The sequence below is a fragment of the Salmo salar genome, chromosome ssa01, assembly GCF_905237065.1.
Source record: "Salmo salar chromosome ssa01, Ssal_v3.1, whole genome shotgun sequence".
NCBI classification, from domain to species: Eukaryota; Metazoa; Chordata; class Actinopteri; order Salmoniformes; family Salmonidae; genus Salmo; species Salmo salar.
This window is the reverse complement of record NC_059442.1, coordinates 117,859,989-117,886,385: the sequence shown is the minus strand read 5'-3', so window position 1 is coordinate 117,886,385 and position 26,397 is coordinate 117,859,989. Positions and strand designations below refer to the sequence as shown.

General features: G+C 43.1%; 1 protein-coding gene across 1 annotated transcript in view; it reads right to left on the bottom strand.

Annotated features, from left to right (window-relative positions):
* Window positions 1-26,397, bottom strand: part of LOC106592849 (rho GTPase-activating protein SYDE1) — a 113,324-nt gene that overhangs the window by 33,683 nt on the left and 53,244 nt on the right. Inside the window, exons 2-6 of the mRNA XM_045687799.1 lie at window positions 19,551-20,579; window positions 16,635-17,356; window positions 16,289-16,523; window positions 14,676-14,905; window positions 13,844-13,970 (exon numbers count right to left, since the gene is read on the bottom strand). Coding sequence (XP_045543755.1) covers window positions 13,844-13,970; window positions 14,676-14,905; window positions 16,289-16,523; window positions 16,635-17,356; window positions 19,551-20,579 — 2,343 coding nt within the window. The remainder of the gene's footprint in view (window positions 1-13,843; window positions 13,971-14,675; window positions 14,906-16,288; window positions 16,524-16,634; window positions 17,357-19,550; window positions 20,580-26,397) is intronic.

The following is a 26,397-nucleotide window of genomic DNA, read 5'->3' as shown; positions in this document are numbered from 1 at the left end:
TCTCTATCACCCCTCAGAGACTATAGTATTACTTCTGATGTAACAACCAGTCTCTATCACCCCTCAGAGACTATAGTATTACTAATGTAACAACCAGTCTCTATCACTCCTCAGAGACTATAGTATTACATCTGATGTAACAACCAGTCTCTATCACCCCTCAGAGACTATAGTATTACATCTGATGTAACAACCAGTCTCTATCACCCCTCAGAGACTATAGTATTACTAATGTAACAACCAGTCTCTATCACTCCTCAGAGACTATAGTATTACTTCTGATGTAACAACCAGTCTCTATCACTCCTCAGAGACTATAGTATTACTTCTGATGTAACAACCAGTCTCTATCACTCCTCAGAGACTATAGTATTACTTCTGATGTAACAACCAGTCTCTATCACTCCTCAGAGACTATAGTCTTACATCTGATGTAACAACCAGTCTCTATCACCCCTCAGAGACTATAGTATTACATCTGATGTAACAACCAGTCTCTATCACCCCTCAGAGACTATAGTATTACATCTAATGTAACAACCAGTCTCTATCACCCCTCAGAGACTATAGTATTACTAATGTAACAACCAGTCTCTATCACCCCTCAGAGACTATAGTATTACTAATGTAACAACCAGTCTCTATCACTCCTCAGAGACTATAGTATTACTTCTGATGTAACAACCAGTCTCTATCACCCCTCAGAGACTATAGTATTACTAATGTAACAACCAGTCTCTATCACCCCTCAGAGACTATAGTATTACTAATGTAACAACCAGTCTCTATCACCCCTCAGAGACTATAGTATTACTTCTGATGTAACAACCGGTCTCTATCACCCCTCAGATACTATAGTATTACATCTGATGTAACAACCAGTCTCTATAACCCCTCAGATACTATAGTCTTACTAATGTAACAACCAGTCTATATCACCCCTCAGAGACTATAGTCTTACATCTGATGTAACAACCAGTCTCTATCACTCCTCAGAGACTATAGTATTACTAATGTAACAACCAGTCTCTATCACCCCTCAGAGACTATAGTATTACTAATGTAACAACCAGTCTCTATCACCCCTCAGAGACTATAGTATTACATCTGATGTAACAACCAGTCTATATCACCCCTCAGAGACTATAGTCTTACTTCTGATGTAACAACCAGTCTCTATCACCCCTCAGAGACTATAGTATTACATCTGATGTAACAACCAGTCTCTATCACCCCTCAGAGACTATAGTATTACTAATGTAACAACCAGTCTCTATCACTCCTCAGAGACTATAGTATTACATCTGATGTAACAACCAGTCTCTATCACTCCTCAGAGACTATAGTCTTACATCTGATGTAACAACCAGTCTCTATCACCCCTCAGATACTATAGTATTATCTAATGTAACAACCAGTCTCTATCACCCCTCAGAGACTATAGTCTTACTTCTAATGTAACAACCAGTCTCTATCACCCCTCAGAGACTATAGTATTACTAATGTAACAACCAGTCTCTATCACCCCTCAGAGACTATAGTATTACTAATGTAACAACCAGTCTCTATCACTCCCTCAGAGACTATAGTATTACTAATGTAACAACCAGTCTCTATCACTCCTCAGAGACTATAGTATTACATCTGATGTAACAACCAGTCTCTATCACCCCTCAGAGACTATAGTATTACTGATGTAACAACCAGTCTCTATCACCCCTCAGAGACTATAGTATTACTAATGTAACAACCAGTCTCTATCACCCCTCAGAGACTATAGTATTACTAATGTAACAACCAGTCTCTATCACCCCTCAGAGACTATAGTCTTACATCTGATGTAACAACCAGTCTCTATCACCCCTCAGAGACTATAGTATTAATCTAATGTAACAACCAGTCTCTATCACCCCTCAGATACTATAGTATTACTAATGTAACAACCAGTCTCTATCACTCCTCAGAGACTATAGTATTACTAATGTAACAACCAGTCTCTATCACTCCTCAGAGACTATAGTATTACTAATGTAACATCCAGTCTCTATTACTCCTCAGAGACTATAGTATTACATCTGATGTAACAACCAGTCTCTATCACTCCTCAGAGACTATAGTCTTACATCTGATGTAACAACCAGTCTCTATCACCCCTCAGAGACTATAGTCTTACATCTGATGTAACAACCAGTCTCTATCACTCCTCAGAGACTATAGTATTACTAATGTAACAACCAGTCTCTATCACTCCTCAGAGACTATAGTATTACTAATGTAACAACCAGTCTCTATCACCCCTCAGAGACTATAGTATTACTAATGTAACAACCAGTCTCTATCACTCCTCAGAGACTATAGTATTACTAATGTAACAACCAGTCTCTATCACTCCTCAGAGACTATAGTATTACATCTGATGTAACAACCAGTCTCTATCACTCCTCAGAGACTATAGTCTTACATCTGATGTAACAACCAGTCTCTATCACCCCTCAGAGACTATAGTATTACATCTGATGTAACAACCAGTCTCTATCACCCCTCAGAGACTATAGTATTACTAATGTAACAACCAGTCTATATCACCCCTCAGAGACTATAGTATTACATCTGATGTAACAACCAGTCTCTATCACCCTCAGATACAATAGTATAACGAATTTAACAACCAGTCTCTATCACTCCTCAGAGACTATAGTATTACTCTGATGTAACAACCAGTCTCTATCACCCCTCAGAGACTATAGTATTACATCTGATGTAACAACCAGTCTCTATCACCCCTCAGAGACTATAGTATTACTAATGTAACAACCAGTCTCTATCACTCCTCAGAGACTATAGTATTACTAATGTAACAACCAGTCTCTATCACTCCTCAGAGACTATAGTATTACATCTGATGTAACAACCAGTCTCTATCACCCCTCAGAGACTATAGTATTACTAATGTAACAACCAGTCTCTATCACCCCTCAGAGACTATAGTCTTACATCTGATGTAACAACCAGTCTCTATCACCCCTCAGAGACTATAGTATTACTTCTAATGTAACAACCAGTCTCTATCACCCCTCAGAGACTATAGTATTACTAATGTAACAACCAGTCTCTATCACCCCTCAGATACTATAGTATTACTAATGTAACAACCAGTCTCTATCACCCCTCAGAGACTATAGTATTACATCTGATGTAACAACCAGTCTCTATCACCCCTCAGAGACTATAGTATTACTTCTGATGTAACAACCAGTCTCTATCACCCCTCAGAGACTATAGTATTACTAATGTAACAACCAGTCTCTATCACTCCTCAGAGACTATAGTATTACATCTGATGTAACAACCAGTCTCTATCACTCCTCAGAGACTATAGTATTACATCTGATGTAACAACCAGTCTCTATCACCCCTCAGAGACTATAGTATACTAATGTAACAACCAGTCTCTATCACTCCTCAGAGACTATAGTATTACTTCTGATGTAACAACCAGTCTCTATCACCCCTCAGAGACTATAGTATTACTAATGTAACAACCAGTCTCTATCACCCCTCAGAGACTATAGTATTACTAATGTAACAACCAGTCTCTATCACTCCTCAGAGACTATAGTATTACTAATGTAACAACCAGTCTCTATCACCCCTCAGAGACTATAGTATTATCTAATGTAACAACCAGTCTCTATCACTCCTCAGAGACTATAGTATTACATCTGATGTAACAACCAGTCTCTATCACCCCTCAGAGACTATAGTATTACTCTGAATGTAACAACCAGTCTCTATCACCCCTCAGAGACTATAGTATTACATCTGATGTAACAACCAGTCTCTATCACTCCTCAGAGACTATAGTATTACTAATGTAACAACCAGTCTCTATCACTCCTCAGAGACTATAGTATTACTTCTGATGTAACAACCAGTCTCTATCACCCCTCAGAGACTATAGTCTTACATCTGATGTAACAACCAGTCTCTATCACTCCTCAGAGACTATAGTATTACATCTGATGTAACAACCAGTCTCTATCACCCCTCAGAAACTATAGTATTACTTCTGATGTAACAACCAGTCTCTATCACCCCTCAGAGACTATAGTATTACATCTGATGTAACAACCAGTCTCTATCACCCCTCAGAGACTATAGTATTACTTCTGATGTAACAACCAGTCTCTATCACCCCTCAGAGACTATAGTATTATCTAATGTAACAACCAGTCTCTATCACTCCTCAGAGACTATAGTATTACATCTGATGTAACAACCAGTCTCTATCACCCCTCAGAGACTATAGTATTACTAATGTAACAACCAGTCTCTATCACCCCTCAGAGACTATAGTATTACTAATGTAACAACCAGTCTCTATCACTCCTCAGAGACTATAGTATTACATCTGATGTAACAACCAGTCTCTATCACCCCTCAGAGACTATAGTATTACATCTGATGTAACAACCAGTCTCTATCACCCCTCAGAGACTATAGTATTACTGATGTAACAACCAGTCTCTATCACCCCTCAGAGACTATAGTATTACTAATGTAACAACCAGTCTCTATCACTCCTCACAGACTATAGTATTACTGATGTAACAACCAGTCTCTATCACTCCCTCAGAGACTATAGTATTACTAATGTAACAACCAGTCTCTATCACCCCTCAGAGACTATAGTATTACTTCTGATGTAAAAACCAGTCTATATCACCCCTCAGAGACTATAGTCTTACTTCTGATGTAACAACCAGTCTCTATCACCCCTCAGAGACTATAGTATTACATCTGATGTAACAACCAGTCTCTATCACCCCTCAGAGACTATAGTATTACTAATGTAACAACCAGTCTCTATCACTCCTCAGAGACTATAGTATTACATCTGATGTAACAACCAGTCTCTATCACTCCTCAGAGACTATAGTATTACATCTGATGTAACAACCAGTCTCTATCACCCCTCAGAGACTATAGTATTACTAATGTAACAACCAGTCTCTATCACTCCTCAGAGACTATAGTCTTACTTCTGATGTAACAACCAGTCTCTATCACTCCTCAGAGACTATAGTATTACTAATGTAACAACCAGTCTCTATCACCCCTCAGATACTATAGTATTACTAATGTAACAACCAGTCTCTATCACTCCTCAGAGACTATAGTATTACTAATGTAACAACCAGTCTCTATCACTCCTCAGAGACTATAGTATTACATCTGATGTAACAACCAGTCTCTATCACCCCTCAGAGACTATAGTATTACTAATGTAACAACCAGTCTCTATCACTCCTCAGAGACTATAGTATTCATCTGATGTAACAACCAGTCTCTATCACCCCTCAGAGACTATAGTATTACTAATGTAACAACCAGTCTCTATCACCCCTCAGAGACTATAGTATTACATCTGATGTAACAACCAGTCTCTATCACCCCTCAGAGACTATAGTATTACTGATGTAACAACCAGTCTCTATCACTCCTCAGAGACTATAGTATTACTAATGTAACAACCAGTCTCTATCACCCCTCAGAGACTATAGTCTTACATCTGATGTAACAACCAGTCTCTATCACCCCTCAGAGACTATAGTATTATCTGATGTAACAACCAGTCTCTATCACCCCTCAGAGACTATAGTATTACTAATGTAACAACCAGTCTCTATCACCCCTCAGAGACTATAGTATTACTAATGTAACAACCAGTCTCTATCACCCCTCAGAGACTATAGTATTACATCTGATGTAACAACCAGTCTCTATCACCCCTCAGAGACTATAGTATTACTAATGTAACAACCAGTCTATATCACCCCTCAGAGACTATAGTATTACATCTGATGTAACAACCAGTCTCTATCACCCTCAGATACAATAGTATAACGAATGTAACAACCAGTCTCTATCACTCCTCAGAGACTATAGTATTACTTCTGATGTAACAACCAGTCTCTATCACCCCTCAGAGACTATAGTATTACTAATGTAACAACCAGTCTCTATCACTCCTCAGAGACTATAGTATTACTTCTGATGTAACAACCAGTCTCTATCACCCCTCAGAGACTATAGTATTACATCTGATGTAACAACCAGTCTCTATCACCCCTCAGAGACTATAGTCTTACATCTGATGTAACAACCAGTCTCTATCACCCCTCAGAGACTATAGTATTACTTCTAATGTAACAACCAGTCTCTATCACCCCTCAGAGACTATAGTATTACTGATGTAACAACCAGTCTCTATCACTCCTCAGAGACTACAGTATTACTAATGTAACAACCAGTCTCTATCACCCCTCAGAGACTATAGTATTACATCTGATGTAACAACCAGTCTCTATCACTCCTCAGAGACTATAGTATTACTGATGTAACAACCAGTCTCTATCACCCCTCAGAGACTATAGTATTACTGAATGTAACAACCAGTCTCTATCACTGCTCAGAGACTATAGTCTTACATCTGATGTAACAACCAGTCTCTATCACTCCTCAGAGACTATAGTATTACATCTGATGTAACAACCAGTCTCTATCACCCCTCAGAGACTATAGTATTACTAATGTAACAACCAGTCTCTATCACCCCTCAGAGACTATAGTATTACTAATGTAACAACCAGTCTCTATCACTCCTCAGAGACTATAGTATTACTAATGTAACAACCAGTCTCTATCACTCCTCAGAGACTATAGTATTACTAATGTAACAACCAGTCTCTATCACTCCTCAGAGACTATAGTATTACATCTGATGTAACAACCAGTCTCTATCACCCCTCAGAGACTATAGTATTACATCTGATGTAACAACCAGTCTCTATCACCCCTCAGAGACTATAGTATTACATCTGATGTAACAACCAGTCTCTATCACCCCTCAGAGACTATAGTATTACTAATGTAACAACCAGTCTCTATCACTCCTCAGAGACTATAGTATTACATCTGATGTAACAACCAGTCTCTATCACTCCTCAGAGACTATAGTATTACTTCTGATGTAACAACCAGTCTCTATCACCCCTCAGAGACTATAGTATTACTAATGTAACAACCAGTCTCTATCACTCCTCAGAGACTATAGTATTACATCTGATGTAACAACCAGTCTCTATCACCCCTCAGAGACTATAGTATTACTTCTAATGTAACAACCAGTCTCTATCACCCCTCAGAGACTATAGTATTACTAATGTAACAACCAGTCTCTATCACCCCTCAGATACTATAGTATTACTAATGTAACAACCAGTCTCTATCACTCCTCAGAGACTATAGTATTACATCTGATGTAACAACCAGTCTCTATCACCCCTCAGATACTATAGTATTACTAATGTAACAACCAGTCTCTATCACTCCTCAGAGACTATAGTATTACTAATGTAACAACCAGTCTCTATCACTCCTCAGAGACTATAGTATTACTAATGTAACAACCAGTCTCTATCACCCCTCAGAGACTATAGTATTACATCTGATGTAACAACCAGTCTCTATCACTCCTCAGAGACTATAGTATTACATCTGATGTAACAACCAGTCTCTATCACCCCTCAGAGACTATAGTATTACATCTGATGTAACAACCAGTCTCTATCACCCCTCAGAGACTATAGTATTACTAATGTAACAACCAGTCTCTATCACTCCTCAGAGACTATAGTATTACATCTGATGTAACAACCAGTCTCTATCACCCCTCAGAGACTATAGTATTACTAATGTAACAACCAGTCTCTATCACCCCTCAGAGACTATAGTATTACATCTGATGTAACAACCAGTCTCTATCACCCCTCAGAGACTATAGTATTACATCTGATGTAACAACCAGTCTCTATCACCCCTCAGAGACTATAGTATTACTAATGTAACAACCAGTCTCTATCACCCCTCAGAGACTATAGTATTACTTCTGATGTAACAACCAGTCTCTATCACCCCTCAGAGACTATAGTATTACTAATGTAACAACCAGTCTCTATCACCCCTCAGAGACTATAGTATTACTAATGTAACAACCAGTCTCTATCACTCCTCAGAGACTATAGTATTACTAATGTAACAACCAGTCTCTATCACTCCTCAGAGACTATAGTATTACTAATGTAACAACCAGTCTCTATCACTCCTCAGAGACTATAGTATTACATCTGATGTAACAACCAGTCTCTATCACCCCTCAGAGACTATAGTATTACTAATGTAACAACCAGTCTCTATCACTCCTCAGAGACTATAGTATTACATCTGATGTAACAACCAGTCTCTATCACCCCTCAGAGACTATAGTATTACATCTGATGTAACAACCAGTCTCTATCACCCCTCAGAGACTATAGTATTACTAATGTAACAACCAGTCTCTATCACTCCTCAGAGACTATAGTATTACATCTGATGTAACAACCAGTCTATATCACCCCTCAGAGACTATAGTATTACATCTGATGTAACAACCAGTCTCTATCACTCCTCAGAGACTATAGTATTACATCTGATGTAACAACCAGTCTATATCACCCCTCAGAGACTATAGTCTTACATCTGATGTAACAACCAGTCTCTATCACCCCTCAGAGACTATAGTATTACTAATGTAACAACCAGTCTCTATCACCCCTCAGAGACTATAGTATTACTAATGTAACAACCAGTCTCTATCACTCCTCAGAGACTATAGTATTACTTCTGATGTAACAACCAGTCTCTATCACTCCTCAGAGACTATAGTATTACTAATGTAACAACCAGTCTCTATCACCCCTCAGAGACTATAGTATTACTAATGTAACAACCAGTCTCTATCACTCCTCAGAGACTATAGTATTACATCTGATGTAACAACCAGTCTCTATCACCCCTCAGAGACTATAGTATTACATCTGATGTAACAACCAGTCTCTATCACCCCTCAGAGACTATAGTATTACTAATGTAACAACCAGTCTCTATCACCCCTCAGAGACTATAGTATTACTAATGTAACAACCAGTCTCTATCACTCCTCAGAGACTATAGTATTACTAATGTAACAACCAGTCTCTATCACCCCTCAGAGACTATAGTATTACATCTGATGTAACAACCAGTCTCTATCACCCCTCAGAGACTATAGTCTTACTTCTGATGTAACAACCAGTCTCTATCACCCCTCAGAGACTATAGTATTACATCTGATGTAACAACCAGTCTCTATCACCCCTCAGAGACTATAGTATTACATCTAATGTAACAACCAGTCTCTATCACCCCTCAGAGACTATAGTATTACTAATGTAACAACCAGTCTCTATCACTCCTCAGAGACTATAGTATTACATCTGATGTAACAACCAGTCTCTATCACTCCTCAGAGACTATAGTATTACATCTGATGTAACAACCAGTCTCTATCACCCCTCAGAGACTATAGTATTACTAATGTAACAACCAGTCTCTATCACCCCTCAGAGACTATAGTATTACTTCTGATGTAACAACCAGTCTCTATCACTCCTCAGAGACTATAGTATTACTAATGTAACAACCAGTCTCTATCACCCCTCAGAGACTATAGTATTACTAATGTAACAACCAGTCTCTATCACTCCTCAGAGACTATAGTATTACTAATGTAACAACCAGTCTCTATCACTCCTCAGAGACTATAGTATTACTTCTAATGTAACAACCAGTCTCTATCACCCCTCAGAGACTATAGTCTTACATCTGATGTAACAACCAGTCTCTATCACTCCTCAGAGACTATAGTATTACTTCTGATGTAACAACCAGTCTCTATCACCCCTCAGAGACTATAGTATTACATCTGATGTAACAACCAGTCTCTATCACCCCTCAGAGACTATAGTATTACTAATGTAACAACCAGTCTCTATCACTCCTCAGAGACTATAGTATTACATCTGATGTAACAACCAGTCTCTATCACCCCTCAGAGACTATAGTATTACTAATGTAACAACCAGTCTCTATCACCCCTCAGAGACTATAGTATTACTAATGTAACAACCAGTCTCTATCACTCCTCAGAGACTATAGTATTACTAATGTAACAACCAGTCTCTATCACTCCTCAGAGACTATAGTATTACTAATGTAACAACCAGTCTCTATCACCCCTCAGAGACTATAGTATTACATCTGATGTAACAACCAGTCTCTATCACTCCTCAGAGACTATAGTATTACATCTGATGTAACAACCAGTCTCTATCACTCCTCAGAGACTATAGTATTACATCTGATGTAACAACCAGTCTCTATCACCCCTCAGAGACTATAGTCTTACATCTGATGTAACAACCAGTCTCTATCACCCCTCAGAGACTATAGTATTACTAATGTAACAACCAGTCTCTATCACTCCTCAGAGACTATAGTATTACATCTGATGTAACAACCAGTCTCTATCACTCCTCAGAGACTATAGTATTACTTCTGATGTAACAACCAGTCTCTATCACTCCTCAGAGACTATAGTATTACTTCTAATGTAACAACCAGTCTCTATCACCCCTCAGAGACTATAGTATTACATCTGATGTAACAACCAGTCTCTATCACTCCTCAGAGACTATAGTATTACATCTGATGTAACAACCAGTCTCTATCACCCCTCAGAGACTATAGTATTACTTCTGATGTAACAACCAGTCTCTATCACCCCTCAGAGACTATAGTATTACTAATGTAACAACCAGTCTCTATCACTCCTCAGAGACTATAGTATTACTAATGTAACAACCAGTCTCTATCACTCCTCAGAGACTATAGTATTACATCTGATGTAACAACCAGTCTCTATCACTCCTCAGAGACTATAGTATTACTAATGTAACAACCAGTCTCTATCACCCCTCAGAGACTATAGTATTATCTAATGTAACAACCAGTCTCTATCACTCCTCAGAGACTATAGTATTACATCTGATGTAACAACCAGTCTCTATCACCCCTCAGAGACTATAGTATTACATCTGATGTAACAACCAGTCTCTATCACCCCTCAGAGACTATAGTATTACTAATGTAACAACCAGTCTCTATCACCCCTCAGAGACTATAGTATTACTAATGTAACAACCAGTCTCTATCACTCCTCAGAGACTATAGTATTACTTCTGATGTAACAACCAGTCTCTATCACTCCTCAGAGACTATAGTATTACTAATGTAACAACCAGTCTCTATCACCCCTCAGAGACTATAGTATTACTAATGTAACAACCAGTCTCTATCACCCCTCAGAGACTATAGTATTACATCTGATGTAACAACCAGTCTCTATCACCCCTCAGAGACTATAGTATTACATCTGATGTAACAACCAGTCTCTATCACCCCTCAGAGACTATAGTCTTACACCTGATGTAACAACCAGTCTCTATCACTCCTCAGAGACTATAGTCTTACATCTGATGTAACAACCAGTCTCTATCACTCCTCAGAGACTATAGTATTACACTGATGTAACAACCAGTCTCTATCACCCCTCAGAGACTATAGTATTACTAATGTAACAACCAGTCTCTATCACTCCTCAGAGACTATAGTATTACATCTGATGTAACAACCAGTCTCTATCACCCCTCAGAGACTATAGTATTACTAATGTAACAACCAGTCTCTATCACCGCTCAGAGACTATAGTCTTACATCTGATGTAACAACCAGTCTCTATCACTCCTCAGAGACTATAGTATTACTTCTGATGTAACAACCAGTCTCTATCACCCCTCAGAGACTATAGTATTACATCTGATGTAACAACCAGTCTCTATCACCCCTCAGAGACTATAGTATTACTAATGTAACAACCAGTCTCTATCACCCCTCAGAGACTATAGTATTACTAATGTAACAACCAGTCTCTATCACTCCTCAGAGACTATAGTATTACTAATGTAACAACCAGTCTCTATCACTCCTCAGAGACTATAGTATTACATCTGATGTAACAACCAGTCTCTATCATCCCTCAGATACTATAGTATTACTAATGTAACAACCAGTCTCTATCACCCCTCAGAGACTATAGTATTACTAATGTAACAACCAGTCTCTATCACTCCTCAGAGACTATAGTATTACTTCTGATGTAACAACCAGTCTCTATCACTCCTCAGAGACTATAGTATTACTAATGTAACAACCAGTCTCTATCACCCCTCAGATACTATAGTATTACTAATGTAACAACCAGTCTCTATCACTCCTCAGATACTATAGTCTTACTTCTGATGTATCATGTCTCTTGGATAACAATGTTCCAAGTTTAACCCAGAATCCAACACAAGTAAAGCGTCAATACAGAACTAAGTACGAATCCTACTACACTGGCTCTGACGCTCGCCGGATGTGGCAGGGCTTGCAAACCATCACGGATTACAAAGGGAAACCCAGCCGCGAGCTGCCCAGTGACACGATCCTACCAGATGAGCTAAATGCCTTCTAAACTTTCTTAGAGGAAAGCAACACTGAACCATGCGAGAGAGCACCAGCTGTTCCGGACGACTGTGTGATCACACTCTCCGTAGCCGATGTGTGTAAGACCTCTAAACCCATTAACATTCACAAGGCCGCAGGGCCAGACGGATTAAGAAAATGCGTATTCAGAGCATGTGCTGACCAGCTGGCAAGTGTCTTCACTGACATTTTCAACCTCTCCCTGGCCCAGTATATAATACCTACATGTTTCATGCAGACCACGATAGTCCCTGTGCCCAAGAGTGCCAAGGTAACCTCCCTAAATGACTATCGCTCCTTAGCACACATCTGTAGCCATGAAATTCTTTGAAAGGCTGGTCATGGTTCACATCAACACCATCATCCCGGAAACCCTAGACCCACTCCAATTTGCATACCGCCCCAACAGATCCACAGATGACGCAATATCTATTGCACTCCACACTGCCCTTTCCCACCTGGACAACAGGAACACCTATGTGAAAATGCTGTTCGTTGACTACAGCCCAGCATTCAACACCATAGTGCCCTCAAAGCTCATCACTAAGCTAAGGACCCTTGGACTGAACACTTCCCTCTGCAACTGGATCCTGGTCTTCCTGATGGGACGCCCCCAGGTGGTGAAGGTAGGCAACAACACATCCGCCACGCTGACCTTCAACATGGGGGCCTCTCAGGGGTGCGTCAGCAAGACAAAGGAGCTGATTGTGGACTATAGGAAACGGAGGGCCGAGCACACCCCAATTCACATTGAGGGGGCTGTAGTGGAGCGGGTCGAGAGCTTCAAGTTCTTCGGTGTACAACATCACTGTTGTTTACGAAGCATTGTGACGAATACAATTGTATTTTTATTTAGCCTATTAAACACAAAAAAATAAGTGAAAATGATGCAGGTTCCATATTGCTGATAGAGACTGATGCAGAGGGATAGGGGGACTGACCTGTGATGACGTTGATGTCAGGATAGAGACTGGTGTAGGGGGATAGGGGGCCTGACCTGTGATGATGTTGATGTCAGGATAGAGACTGGTGTAGGGGGATAGGGGGACTGACCTGTGATGACGTTGATGTCAGGATAGAGACTGGTGTAGGGGGGATAGGGGGACTGACCTGTGATGACGTTTATGTCAGGATAGAGACTGGTGTAGGGGGGATAGGGGGACTGACCTGTGATGACGTTTATGTCAGGATAGAGACTGGTGTAGGGGGGATAGGGGGACTGACCTGTGATGACGTTGATGTCAGGATAGAGACTGGTGTAGGGGGATAGGGGGACTGACCTGTGATGACGTTGATGTCAGGATAGAGACTGGTGTAGGGGGATGGGGGGACTGACCTGTGATGACGTTGATGTCAGGATAGAGCTCTTCATTCAGGCTGACAGCAGCGCTGTCCCTCTCAAACGCATCTCTCAGTTCCTTCTTCACTGCAGCTGAACCACACAGACGGTACAGACCCACCACCTACAGACAGACAGACAGGCAGGCAGGCAGGCAGGCAGGCAGACAGACAGACAGACAGACAGACAGACAGACAGACAGACAGACAGACAGACAGACAGACAGACAGACAGACAGACAGACAGACAGACAGACAGACAGACAGACAGACAGACAGACAGACAGACAGACAGACAGACCCATGAAAGAATCATACATGAGCCACAGACCCACTACCTACAGACATGAGACACATCAACACTGACATCTATAGAGTACATATCTGTGGAAATTACAAGTGAGTTGTTGTCCTGTGAATGAAACAGTGTAAATGAGGTGGGGTTGTTGTCCTGTGAATGAAACAGTGTAAATGAGGTGGGGTTATTGTCCTGTGAATGAAACAGTGTAAATGAGGTGGGGTTATTGTCCTGTGTATGAAACAGTGTAAATGAGGTGGGGTTATTGTCCTGTGAATGAAACAGTGTAAATGAGGTGGGGTTATTGTCCTGTGAATGAAACAGTGTAAATGAGGTGGGGTTATTGTCCTGTGAATGAAACAGTGTAAATGAGGTGGGGTTATTGTCCTGTGAATGAAAGTGTAAATGAGGTGGGGTTGTTGTCCTGTGAATGAAACAGTGTAAATGAGGTGGGGTTGTTGTCCTATGAATGAAACAGTGTAAATGAGGTGGGGTTGTTGTGTATGAAACATTGTGCTGTAAACTAACTAACCCTCAGTCCTCTCTTCTGGATCTCAGCCACACTCTTCTGTATGAGCAGAGGAACGGGGGCTGCAGTGTTCTCCTTGTCCACCAGGTGGCGCAGCTCCACTCCAAACACCATGGGGGGGTTGAGGTGGCAGGGTCGAGGGTCGGGGGGCTCCCACTGCTCCAGCAGGGTTAGCTTCACGTACAGTAGACCCCTGGGCTCTAACCTAACGCATATCTGCTGAGACCGAGAGGCTGGGGAAGGAGAGGGACAGAAGAGATAGCACAATGGAAAGATGAGGAACAGAAGAGATAGCAGAAGGGGAAGGAGAGGGACAGAAGAGATAGCAGAAGGGGAAGGAGAGGGAAAGAAGAAATAGCACAATGGAAAGATGAGGAACAGAAGAGATAGCAGAAAGGGAAGGAGAGGGACAGAAGAGAAAGCAGAAGGGGAAGGAGAGGGACAGAAGAGATAGCAGAATGGGAAGGAGAGGGGCAGAAGAGATAGCAGAAGGGGAAGGAGAGGGCCAGAAGAGATAGCAGAAGGGGAAGGAGAGGGACAGAAGAGATAGCAGAAAGCGAAGGAGAGGGACAGAAGAGATAGCAGACGGGGAAGGAGAGGGACAGAAGAGATAGCATAATGGAAAGATGAGAAACAGAAGAGATAGCAGAAGGGGAAGGAGAGGGACAGAAGAGATAGCAGAAAGGGAAGGAGAGCGACAGAAGAGAAAGCAGAAGGGGAAGGAGAGGGACAGAAGAGATAGCAGAAAGGGAAGGAGAGGGACAGAAGAGATATCAGAATGGGAAGGAGAGGGGCAGAAGAGATAGCAGAAGGGGAAGGAGAGGGCCAGAAGAGATAGCAGAAGGGGAAGGAGAGGGACAGAAGAGATAGCAGAAAGCGAAGGAGAGGGACAGAAGAGATAGCAGACGGGGAAGGAGAGGGACAGAAGAGATAGCATAATGGAAAGATGAGAAACAGAAGAGATAGCAGAAGGGGAAGGAGAGGGACAGAAGAGATAGCAGAAAGGGAAGGAGAGCGACAGAAGAGAAAGCAGAAGGGGAAGGAGAGGGACAGAAGAGAAAGCAGAAGGGGAAGGAGAGGGACAGAAGAGAAAGCAGAAGGGGAAGGAGAGGGACAGAAGAGATAGCAGAAAGGGAAGGAGAGGGACAGAAGAGATAGCAGAATGGGAAGGAGAGGGACAGAAGAGATAGCAGAATGGGAAGGAGGGACAGAAGAGATAGCAGAAGGGGAAGGAGAGGGACAGAAGAGATAGTAGAAGGGGAAGGAGAGGGACAGAAGAGATAGCAGAAGGGAAGGAGAGGGACAGAAGAGATAGCAGAAAGGGGAAGGAGAGGGGCAGAAGAGATAGCAGAAGGGGAAGGAGAGAGACAAAAGGGGGGAAATGAACAAGATAAGGACAAATACAGTTGATTGACAGAGTGATTCCAAAAGAAGATCAGGAAGTAGGTTAGCTAAGATGCCTTCAAACAAAATAAAATCCAACTGGTATGGAAAACCCTTCTGCTGCACCATCACATTGCCAAACATCAGTGAAGTGGATGGTACAATAACAACAGACCGACATAGAACTTCACCTACTACGTTCATATGACTTTTCAACTCTCTGGTGCTCCTACCTTTGAACAGAGGGGGTATGGACACAGCCCCCAGACAGCAGACCCTGTTCCTGGCCGCTGCTGTGGAGTCACTGCCCTTCACGGTGGTGGAGGTCTCAGACCCAGGGTAAGGGGTGAGCACCACCAGTTTCAGCAGCCTGGCCCTCTCCAGCTCCAGGTTAAAGGTGTGGTTGAGGGGCAGAGAGCCCCCCCTGGAGGTTAGCAGGCCGGTACGGGCCCTGGTTACACCATCCACCTGATGAACACCACGGAAAATAAAGTTACGCTGTTTTGTGTTATTCTCAATGATTCTAAATACATTGTAGACAGATGGACGGAAGGACAGACAGACTTTATTAAAAATCACCTGGATGGCACAGAACACCTCCTTACTGGCGTCCTGTTTAGGGGACCTCAGAAGTTTCTCCACCCCAACGAGATGCACCGTGAGCAGGCCGGAGACGCGCTGGGCGCACCGTGGCTGGTCCGACGAGCTGTAGACTCTGAACGAGCTCAGGTCAGACGTCATGGTCACTCCCTCCTGGCTGGAGTGGTGGGTGGAGCGGGTGGGTGGAAGAGGGGTGTTGTGGTCCGAGGAGGGTCCCCCTGGTCCACCCTGGCCCTGTTTGGGCAGCAGCTCAGGCGAGTCTCCGTCGCTTAAGTAGCCCCCTTTACCGGCCGCAGAGGAACGTCCCCTGGAGGAGCGGCATTGCGGTCTCGCCGGGGCCAAAGTGTCCAGGTGGTACCTGCTGATCACCTCGTTGGACTGCTCCTTACGGACGTTTGGGGGTGATGTCCCCTCTCCTCCTCGGCCCGTCCCCTCCTTCCCGTGGCGATGGGAGCGTGAGGAGCGCAGGCTGAGTTTACGGCGAAGTTCGGGGAGTTTCTTCATCTTCATAGATAGGGATTTCCGGACCATTCCTGGGGATTTGATCCTGTCCATCATGCTGCTGGCCACGCCTTCTTTCTTCTGCGCCCCGGAGCTGTCTGAGGGAACTGACACACCCCCTCCGGTGCTGGACACACCCCCTTCTCCACCTGCAACCCCGAAAGACTGCAGTTCCTCACTCTGGATCTGTTGAATTACATCTGAGAGAGGAGAGACATGAGGAGAGGGATGGAGAGGAAGAGAGGGATGGAGAGAAGAGAGGGATGGAGAGAAGAGAAACATGGAGAGAAGAGAGACATGGAGAGAAGAGAGACATGGAGAGAAGAGAGGGATAGAGAGAAGAGAGGGATGGAGAGAAGAGAGAGATGGAGAGAAGAGAGGGATGGAGAGAAGAGAGGGATGGAGAGAAGAGAGAGATGGAGAGATGGAGAGAAGAGAGGGATGGAGAGGAAGAGAGGGATGGAGAGAAGAGAGGGATGGAGAGAAGAGAGGGATGGAGAGAAGAGAGGGATTGAGAGATGAGAGGGATGGAGAGAAGAGAGATGGAGAGAAGAGAGGGATGGAGAGAAGAGAGGGATGGCGAGACGAGAGGGATGGAGAGAAGAGAGACATGGAGAGAGGAGAGGGATGGAGAGGAATAGAGGGATGGAGAGGAAGAGAGGGGTGGAGAGAAGAGAGGGATGGAGAGAAGAGAGAGATGGAGAGATGGAGAGAAGAGAGGGATGGAGAGGAAGAGAGGGATGGAGAGAAGAGAGGGATGGAGAGAAGAGAGGGATGGAGAGAAGAGAGGGATGGAGAGATGAGAGGGATGGAGAGAAGAGAGATGGAGAGAAGAGAGGGATGGAGAGAAGAAAGGGATGGAGAGAAGAGAGGGATGGAGAGAAGAGAGACATGGAGAGAAGAGAGGGATGGAGAGAAGAGAGGGATGGAGAGAAGAGAGGGATGGAGAGACGAGAGGGATGGAGAGAAGAGAGACAGAGAGAAGATATACATGGAGAGAAGAGAGGGATGGAGGAAGAGAGACATGGAGAGAAGAGAGGGATGGAGAGAAGAGAGGGCGAGAAGAGAGACATGGAGAGAAGAGAGACATGGAGAGAAGCGAGGGATGGAGAGGAAGAGAGACAGAGAGAAGAGATACATGGAGAGAAGAGAGGGATGGAGGAAGAGAGACATGGAGAGAAGAGAGGGATGGAGAGAAGAGAGGGAGAGAAGAGACACATGGAGAGAAGAGAGACATGGAGAGAAGAGAGGGATGGAGAGAAGAGAGGGATGGCGAGAAGAGAGGGATGGAGAGAAGAGAGACATGGAGAGAGGAGAGGGATGGAGAGGAATAGAGGGATGGAGAGGAAGAGAGGGGTGGAGAGAAGAGAGGGGTGGAGAGAAGAGAGGGATGGAGAGAAGAGAGGGATGGAGAGAAGAGAGACATAGAGAGGGATGGAGAGAAGAGAGGGATGGCGAGAAGAGAGGGATGGAGAGAAGAGAGAGATGGAGAGAAGAGAGGGATGGCGAGACGAGAGGGATGGAGAGAAGAGAGACATGGAGAGAGGAGAGGGATGGAGAGGAATAGAGGGATGGAGAGGAAGAGAGGGGTGGAGAGAAGAGAGGGGTGGAGAGAAGAGAGGGATGGAGAGAAGAGAGGGATGGAGAGAAGAGAGACATAGAGAGGAATGGAGAGAAGAGAGACATGGAGAGAAGAGGGATGGAGAGAAGAGAGGGATGGAGAGAAGAGAGACATGGAGAGAAGAGAGACATGGAGAGAAGAGAGGGATGGAGAGGAAGAGAGACATGGAGAGAAGAGAGGGATGGAGAGAAGAGAGAGATGGAGAGAAGAGAGGGATGGCAAGACGAGAGGGATGGAGAGAAGAGAGACATGGAGAGAGGAGAGGGATGGAGAGGAAGAGAGGGGTGGAGAGAAGAGGGGTGGAGAGAAGAGAGGGATGGAGAGAAGAGAGGGATGGAGAGAAGAGAGACATGGAGAGGAAGAGAGGGATGGAGAGAAGAGAGACATGGAGAGAAGAGGGATGGAGAGAAGAGAGGGATGGAGAGAAGAGAGAGTTGGAGAGAAGAGAGAGATGTCATATAGGTACAGTAGTTATCTGTAGGTGACTACCTGTATCATATGACTCTGGCTACAGTAGTTATCTGTAGGTGACTACCTGTATCATATGACTCTGGCTACAGTAGTTATCTGTAGGTGACTACCTGTATCATATGACTCTGGCTACAGTAGTTATCTGTAGGTGACTACCTGTATCATATGACTCTGGCTACAGTAGTTATCTGTAGGTGACTACCTGTATCATATTACTCTGGCTACAGTAGTTATCTGCAGGTGACTACCTGTGTCATATGAATCATGAGGCTACAGTAGCTTGTTCTACAGTATGTACTTACCTGGGCTGTCTCCGTCTCGGTCTCTCCTACTGCAGGCTGAGCCGTCTAATGTGATGGCTTTGGTCTGATGGGCGCCGTCCGGGCTGGAGCCACCTGAAGGCCACTGGTTCTGGGTGGCATGACGCTCTAAACGGGAGGCCCCTCCACCTCCACCAGTGCCAGGGCTCACCACCATCCCTGCCCGCCGCTGGCTCCTCATCTGGGGATCCCTCAAGGTCTCTGACAGCCCCTCTGTCTCCCTCCTCCTCCATGGGTTCTCACTGTCTAACCTAACACCCCCTCCTCTCCCACTTCCTCCTCCTCCACCTCCTCCTCCTCCTCCTCCACCTCCTCTTAAACGTCCTAAACCTACGATGCCACGCAACACGTCCTCCTCCTCTGGTATAGGATTGTACCAGATGTCGTTCTCTCCTTCTGTGCGTTGCCTCGGCTCAGTGAAGCAGTTGGGGGGGAGGCCTAGACGCGAGTAGGACTCGTCTGCAGCCTGGCTCTTTCCTGTGGACAGTACCCAGGCTTGGCTGCTCCTGTCCAGGGTCTGGAGATAGGCCCCTGACCCCGAGGACTTCACCATACAGGAGGAGACACAGATCTCAGCGTAACCTCCTATAGGGTTGGTGAGCTCTGGGACTGCGGTGTGGACAAGGGGAGGAGGTTCATAAAAGGAGGTGCTACATTGTCCCTGATGCTCCCAGTCTAAATCATCACACCTCCTCTTGTCCAGCCCGGCCTCCACTAACGTCTTCTGGCTCCAGGCCTGTTTGGAGGTTGAAACCTGGGCCTTTCCTGAGCTGCTATCCGAGTCACAAGCCCTGTAGAGCAGGCTGTGAGAGCCCTCTGTGCTGGGTGTCGGCTCTCTGGGTGTGGAGGCCAGTTTGGCCCACTGCTGTTTCTTGGCCACTGTTATCTGGGTGCGTGGGGGGGTGGTGCTGTCCTCCGTTGTCGGGGTCGGGGTTTCGGCCTCCGCTGTCGTTACCGTTGACAACGATGAGGATGAAGAGCTTTGGATGACATCACTCTTCCCCTGGATGTCTGGAGGGAAACAACACAGTTATTATGGTCATTATCCAGTCCAATAAAGACTTTATTATGGTCATTATCCAGTCCAATAAAGACTTTATTATGGTCATTATCCAGTCCATTAAAGACTGTATTATGGTCATTATCCAGTCCAATAAAGACTGTATTATGATCATTATCCAGTCCAATAAAGACTGTATTATAGTCATTATCCAGTCCAATAAAGACTGTATTATAATCATTATGCAGTCCAATAAAGACTGTATTATGGTCATTATCCAGTCCAATAAAGACTTTATTACAGTCATTATCCAGTCCAATAAAGACTTTATTATGGTCATTATCCAGTCCAATAAAGACTGTATTATGGTCATTATCCAGTCCAATAAAGACTGTATTATAATCATTATCCAGTCCAATAAAGACTGTGTTATGGTCATTATCCAGTCCAATAAAGACTGTATTATGGTCATTATCCAGTCCAATAAAGACTGTATTATGGTCATTATCCAGTCCAATAAAGACTGTATTATGGTCATTATCCAGTCCAATAAAGACTGTATTATAATCATTATCCAGTCCAATAAAGACTGTATTATGGTCATTATCCAGTCCAATAAAGACTGTACTATGGTCATTATCCAGTCCAATAAAGACTGTACTTGGTATCAACATGTTGGCTTCATAAATACAAGGCTACAAGACATTGACATGATGGGCAACGAGAGACGCTCCTAATGAAATGATGGGCAACGAGAGACGTTCCTAATGAAATGATGGGCAACGAGAGACGTTGCTAATGAAATGATGGGCAACGAGAGACGTTCCTAATGAAATGATGGGCAACGAGAGACGTTCCTAATGAAATGATGGGCAACGAGAGACGTTCCTAATGAAATGATGGGCAACGAGAGACGTTCCTGATGAAATTATGGGCAACGAGAGACGTTCCTAATGAAATGATGGGCAACGAGAGACGTTCCCTAATGAAATGATGGGCAACGAGAGACGTTCCTAGTGAAATGATGGGCAATGAGAGACGTTCCTAATGAAATGTGACCTTTAAAGGACACACTCAACTAATAGTCCACTAAACTGAATGGTGGATTAACGAATTAGTCGAGCTTCTACCAACTCAAAGACACATGCTTCGCTCTTACAAAAGGGCAGTAAGCATTTCCTCTACTGCTGTTGATTTGTGTGACTGACTTGGTCCCAAGAACAACATTTTTTTGAAATGTGTTTCTGTCTACAATGAGTCATGAGGAAAAAAGAGAGGAGAGGAGCGAGAAGTCAGAAAATGAAAGAGCATAAACAGCTTGAGAGAGAAGGAGAGGAGTAGTGGGTTTAGCTTTTTAGTGGTTTGTTAAGTCTCTCTCTCTCTCCATACCTCAGTCCCATCTCTCTCTCTCCTTCGCTCTCTCTCTCTCTCTCCATACCTCAGTCCCAACTCTCTCTCTCCTTCGCTCTCTCTCTCCTTCACTCTCTCTCTCTCTCTCCATATCTCAGTCCCATCTCCTTCTCTCCCTCTCCATACCTCAGTCCCATCTCTTTCTCTCTCTCTCGCTGACATCCTGCACATCTGGATTCCTCTCTCCCTGTTCCTTTACTCTTCCCTCTCCTTCCTCTCCTTCCCTCCTCTGCTCCCTCTCTCTCTCCTCTTTTTCCTGTGGCTGTCTTCCCTCTCCTTCCTCTCCTTCCCTCCTCTGCTCCCTCTCTCTCTCTCTCTCCTCTTTTTCCTGTGGCTGTCTTGCCTCTCTAGTTTGTGTGTGTGTAAGCCTGGTGACATCCAGTAATATGGGCCGCAGGAATCATGAATAAACCCACTGTGTCTGTCTATAGTCTAATCCGTTATATACAGTGCCTTCGGAAACTATTCTGACTTTTTCCACATTTTGTTAGGGGTTCCAGCCTTATTCAAAAAAAAAAAACTATTTTACCCTCATCAATCTATACACACATTTACAGAAGTATTCAGACCCTTTACTCAGCACTTTGTTGAAGCAACTTTAGCAGCGATTACAGCCTCGATGTCACGCCCTGACCTGAGAGAGAGGTTTTATTTCCTCTATTTTGGTTAGGTCAGGGTGTGATATGGGGTGGGCATTCTATGTCATTATATTTTTTGTTTTGGCCGAGTATGGTTCCTAATCAGAGGCAGCTGTCTATCGTTGTCTCTGATTGGGAATCATACTTAGGCAGCTTTTTCCCCACCTGTAGTTGTGGGTAATTATTATTTTTGTGAGTGTTTTGTGTCTGCCACAGTTGCGTCACGTTTATTTCTGTTTATCCTGTTTATTGTTTTGTTCGGTTATCTTCTAATAAAGGATGTGGTATTACCGGCACGCTGCGCCTTGGCTGATTTATGACAGGGGATTTGAGGACAGTGAATGTGATACTCGAGTCTCCTTCGGTATGACGTTGCTCCCATTCTTCTCTGCAGATAAAGGCTTGGTTGGTGGTGTGCTGCAGAGATGGTTGTCCTTCTGGAAGGTTCTCTCATCTCCACAGTGGAACTCTAGAGCTCTGTCATTGTGACTATCGAGTTCTTGGTCACTGACCAAGGCCCTTTTCCACAGATTGCTCAATATAAGCAGAGCTGTGTGTACATGTGCATGCGCAAACACGATAATGAGCGTGACTGTTACACACTGCTGTGTGGCTATGCTGCTATGCTGCTGTGTGGCTATGCTGCTATGTGGCAATGCTGCTGTATGGCTATGCTGCTGTGTGGATACGCTGCTGTGTGGCTATGCTGCTGTGTGGATATGCTGCTGTGTGGATATGCTGCTGTGTGGCTACGCTGCTGTGGCTACGCTGCTGTGTGGATATGCTGCTACGCTGCTGTGTGGATACGCTGCTGTGTTGATATGCTGCTGTGTGGATAAGCTTCTGTGCGTAGGCAGCTTTCAAAACAACTAACTAGGGCTGCATGATTCATCCTATTTGCGATAAGGATATGTGATATGAACATGCGCAATATCCACATCGCAAGAGTCTGCGATATTTTGAAATGCCACTAAGCCATCTGTAACGCCAGTTTTTCTGTTACTTTTGGAGTTCTCTCTCTCCTTCTCTCCTCTTCCCACTCACACCAAGCCCTGCCCCCTGGCACTCAAGCAGGAAGTTCCTCGTGCTCCAGATTCACTCTGCCTGTATTGACCAAACAACAGTTTTTCCAAACAGAACGACGCAGCTTTCTACTTTTCTTCTTCATATAAATCCACGTTTTCTATATTAAAATATTTGTTTGTGTAACTTGCTCTCTGTTTTAGCAAGCTGTAAATGTTCCTAAAAAATGGTGTTGTTAGCCTCTAATGCTAATCGCTAGCTAGCTATATCCACTGAGATTGGGCAAATCTTGCAAGCAAACTTTTGCTCTAAAACAGGCTGGTATCAGCAGTGGAGTATATCAGCATTGTTTGTGCAACAGATTTTTCTTAAATCAGAGAGGAAAAGGAGATAAGTATTTTAAAATCTTTATCTTAATGTATCTATCAATTTAAATCTAATTAGGGTCCCATGGGAAACACTGACCAACACTTTGGTTCCTACTCTAAACTCTGTTCTTATCTTTTCCACCCATTGTCATGCCAACAAAACTGCATTCCTACTTTATTCCAACTAGAGGTCGACCGAATGGCCCGATTAATTAGGGCCGATTTCAAGTTTTCATAACAATCGGTAATCGGCCTTTTTGGATGCCGATTATGGCCGATTACATTGCAATCCACGAGGAAACTGCGTGGCAGGCTCACCACCTGTTACGCGAGTGCAGCGTCAAAAGGACCTTGTGGCAGCAAGGAGCCAAGTTAAGTTGCTAGCTAGCATTAAACTTATCTTATAAAAAACAATCAATCAATCTTCACATAACCACTAATTAACTACACACGGTTGATGATATTACTAGGTTAACTAGCTTGTCCTGCGTTGCATATAATCAAAGCGGTGCCTGTTAATTTATCATCGAATCACAGCCTACTTCAACTTCGCCAAACGGGTGATGATTTAACAAAAGCACATTTGCGAAAAAAGCACAATCGTTGCACGAATATACCTAACCATAAACATCAATGCCTTCCTTAAAATCAATACACAGAAGTGTTTTTTTTTAAACCTGCATATTTAGTTAAAAGAAATTCATGTTAGCAGGCAATATTAACTAGGGAAATTGTGTCACTTCTCTTGCGTTCAATGCAATCAGAGTCAGGGTATATGCAGCAGTTTGGGTCGCCTGGCTCGTTGCAAACTGTGTGAAGGCCATTTCTTCCCAACAAAGACCGTAATTAATTTGCCAGAATTTTACATAATTATGACATAACATTGAAGGTTGCCACCCGTTCGATAAAATATGGAACGGTTCCGTATTTCACTGAAAGAATAAACGTTTTGTTTTCGAAATTATAGTTTCCGTATTTGACCATATTAATGACCAAAGGCTCGTATTTCTGTGTGTTTATTATAATTAAGTTTATGATTTGATAGAGCAGTCTGACTGAGCTGTGGTAGGCAGCAGCATGCTCGTAAGCATTCATTCAAACAGCACTTTACTGTGTTTGCCAGCAGCTATTAGCAATGCTTGAGGCACAGCGCTGTTTATGACTTCAAGCCTATCAACTCCTGAGATTAGGCTGGCAATACTAAAGTGCCTATAAGAACATCCTATAGTCAAAGGTATATGAAATACAAATGGTATAGAGATAAATAGTAGACACGTAATAATTCCTATAATAACTACAACCTAAAACTTCTTACCTGGGAATATTGAAGACTCATGTTAAAAGGAACCACCAGCTTTCATATGTTCTCATGTTCTGAGCAAGGAACTTAAACGTTGGCTTTTTTACATGGCACATATTGATTGCACTTTTACTTTCTTCTCCAACACTTTGTTTTTGCATTATTTAAACCAAATTGAACATGTTTCATTATTTATTTGAGACTTAATTGATTTTATTTATGTATTATGTTAAAATAAAAGTGTTCATTGTTCATTCAGTATTGTTGTAATTGTCATTATTACAAATATATTGTGGCAAAGAAGGGGGTCGAGTGATAAATGGCAGATATGTGAGGGCAGAACTAATAAACGGGCTCTGCCCGATCACTAAAATGGCCACCCCGATCAGAACTACAGATCACAAAATGTCCGACTGCCAAAACTACAATTCCCAGAAGCAAGGGGAACCTTCAGAAGGTGGAGCCGACCCACAGATAAAAGGTCAAGAAAAACCAGGAAGAGAGAGAGAGAGGGCGGGAAGGATCTATGAACCATAGAGAAAGAGACAATCTACATTGGCTGGATTTACCGTTTACGAGCTGGACTGTTTTGGACTTACCTGTTGGCATTTAGACCTGGACCTACCGAGAACAAGATTTGTGTACCGAACCCTGCTATCCTTGACCTTACCTGTGGCCTGGGTGGACCAGGACAGCGAAACAAACACACAGGTACTGTCATGTTCGAAATAACTTTCATTCTGGGCTGACTTTGGTGACAGTTTCCCACTTAATTTGTGACAAATGCTCCTAACTTTGAAGATGTTTGCCACAATATATATATATATATATATATATATAAAAATCGGCCGATTAATCGGTATCGGCTTTGAAAAATCATAATCGGTCAACCTCTAATTCCAACCATAAAATTTAAATGATCATTGTATTTTTCTAGGATTCCAACAGTTTACCTAAGTGTTTTGATCTAGAATCACAAGTAAAATCACAATGTTTGCTACAAAAATCATTGTTAGATATTTTGCCCATATCATGCAGCCTTACAACATACCAGCCTTACAACATACCAGCCTTACAACATACCAGCCTT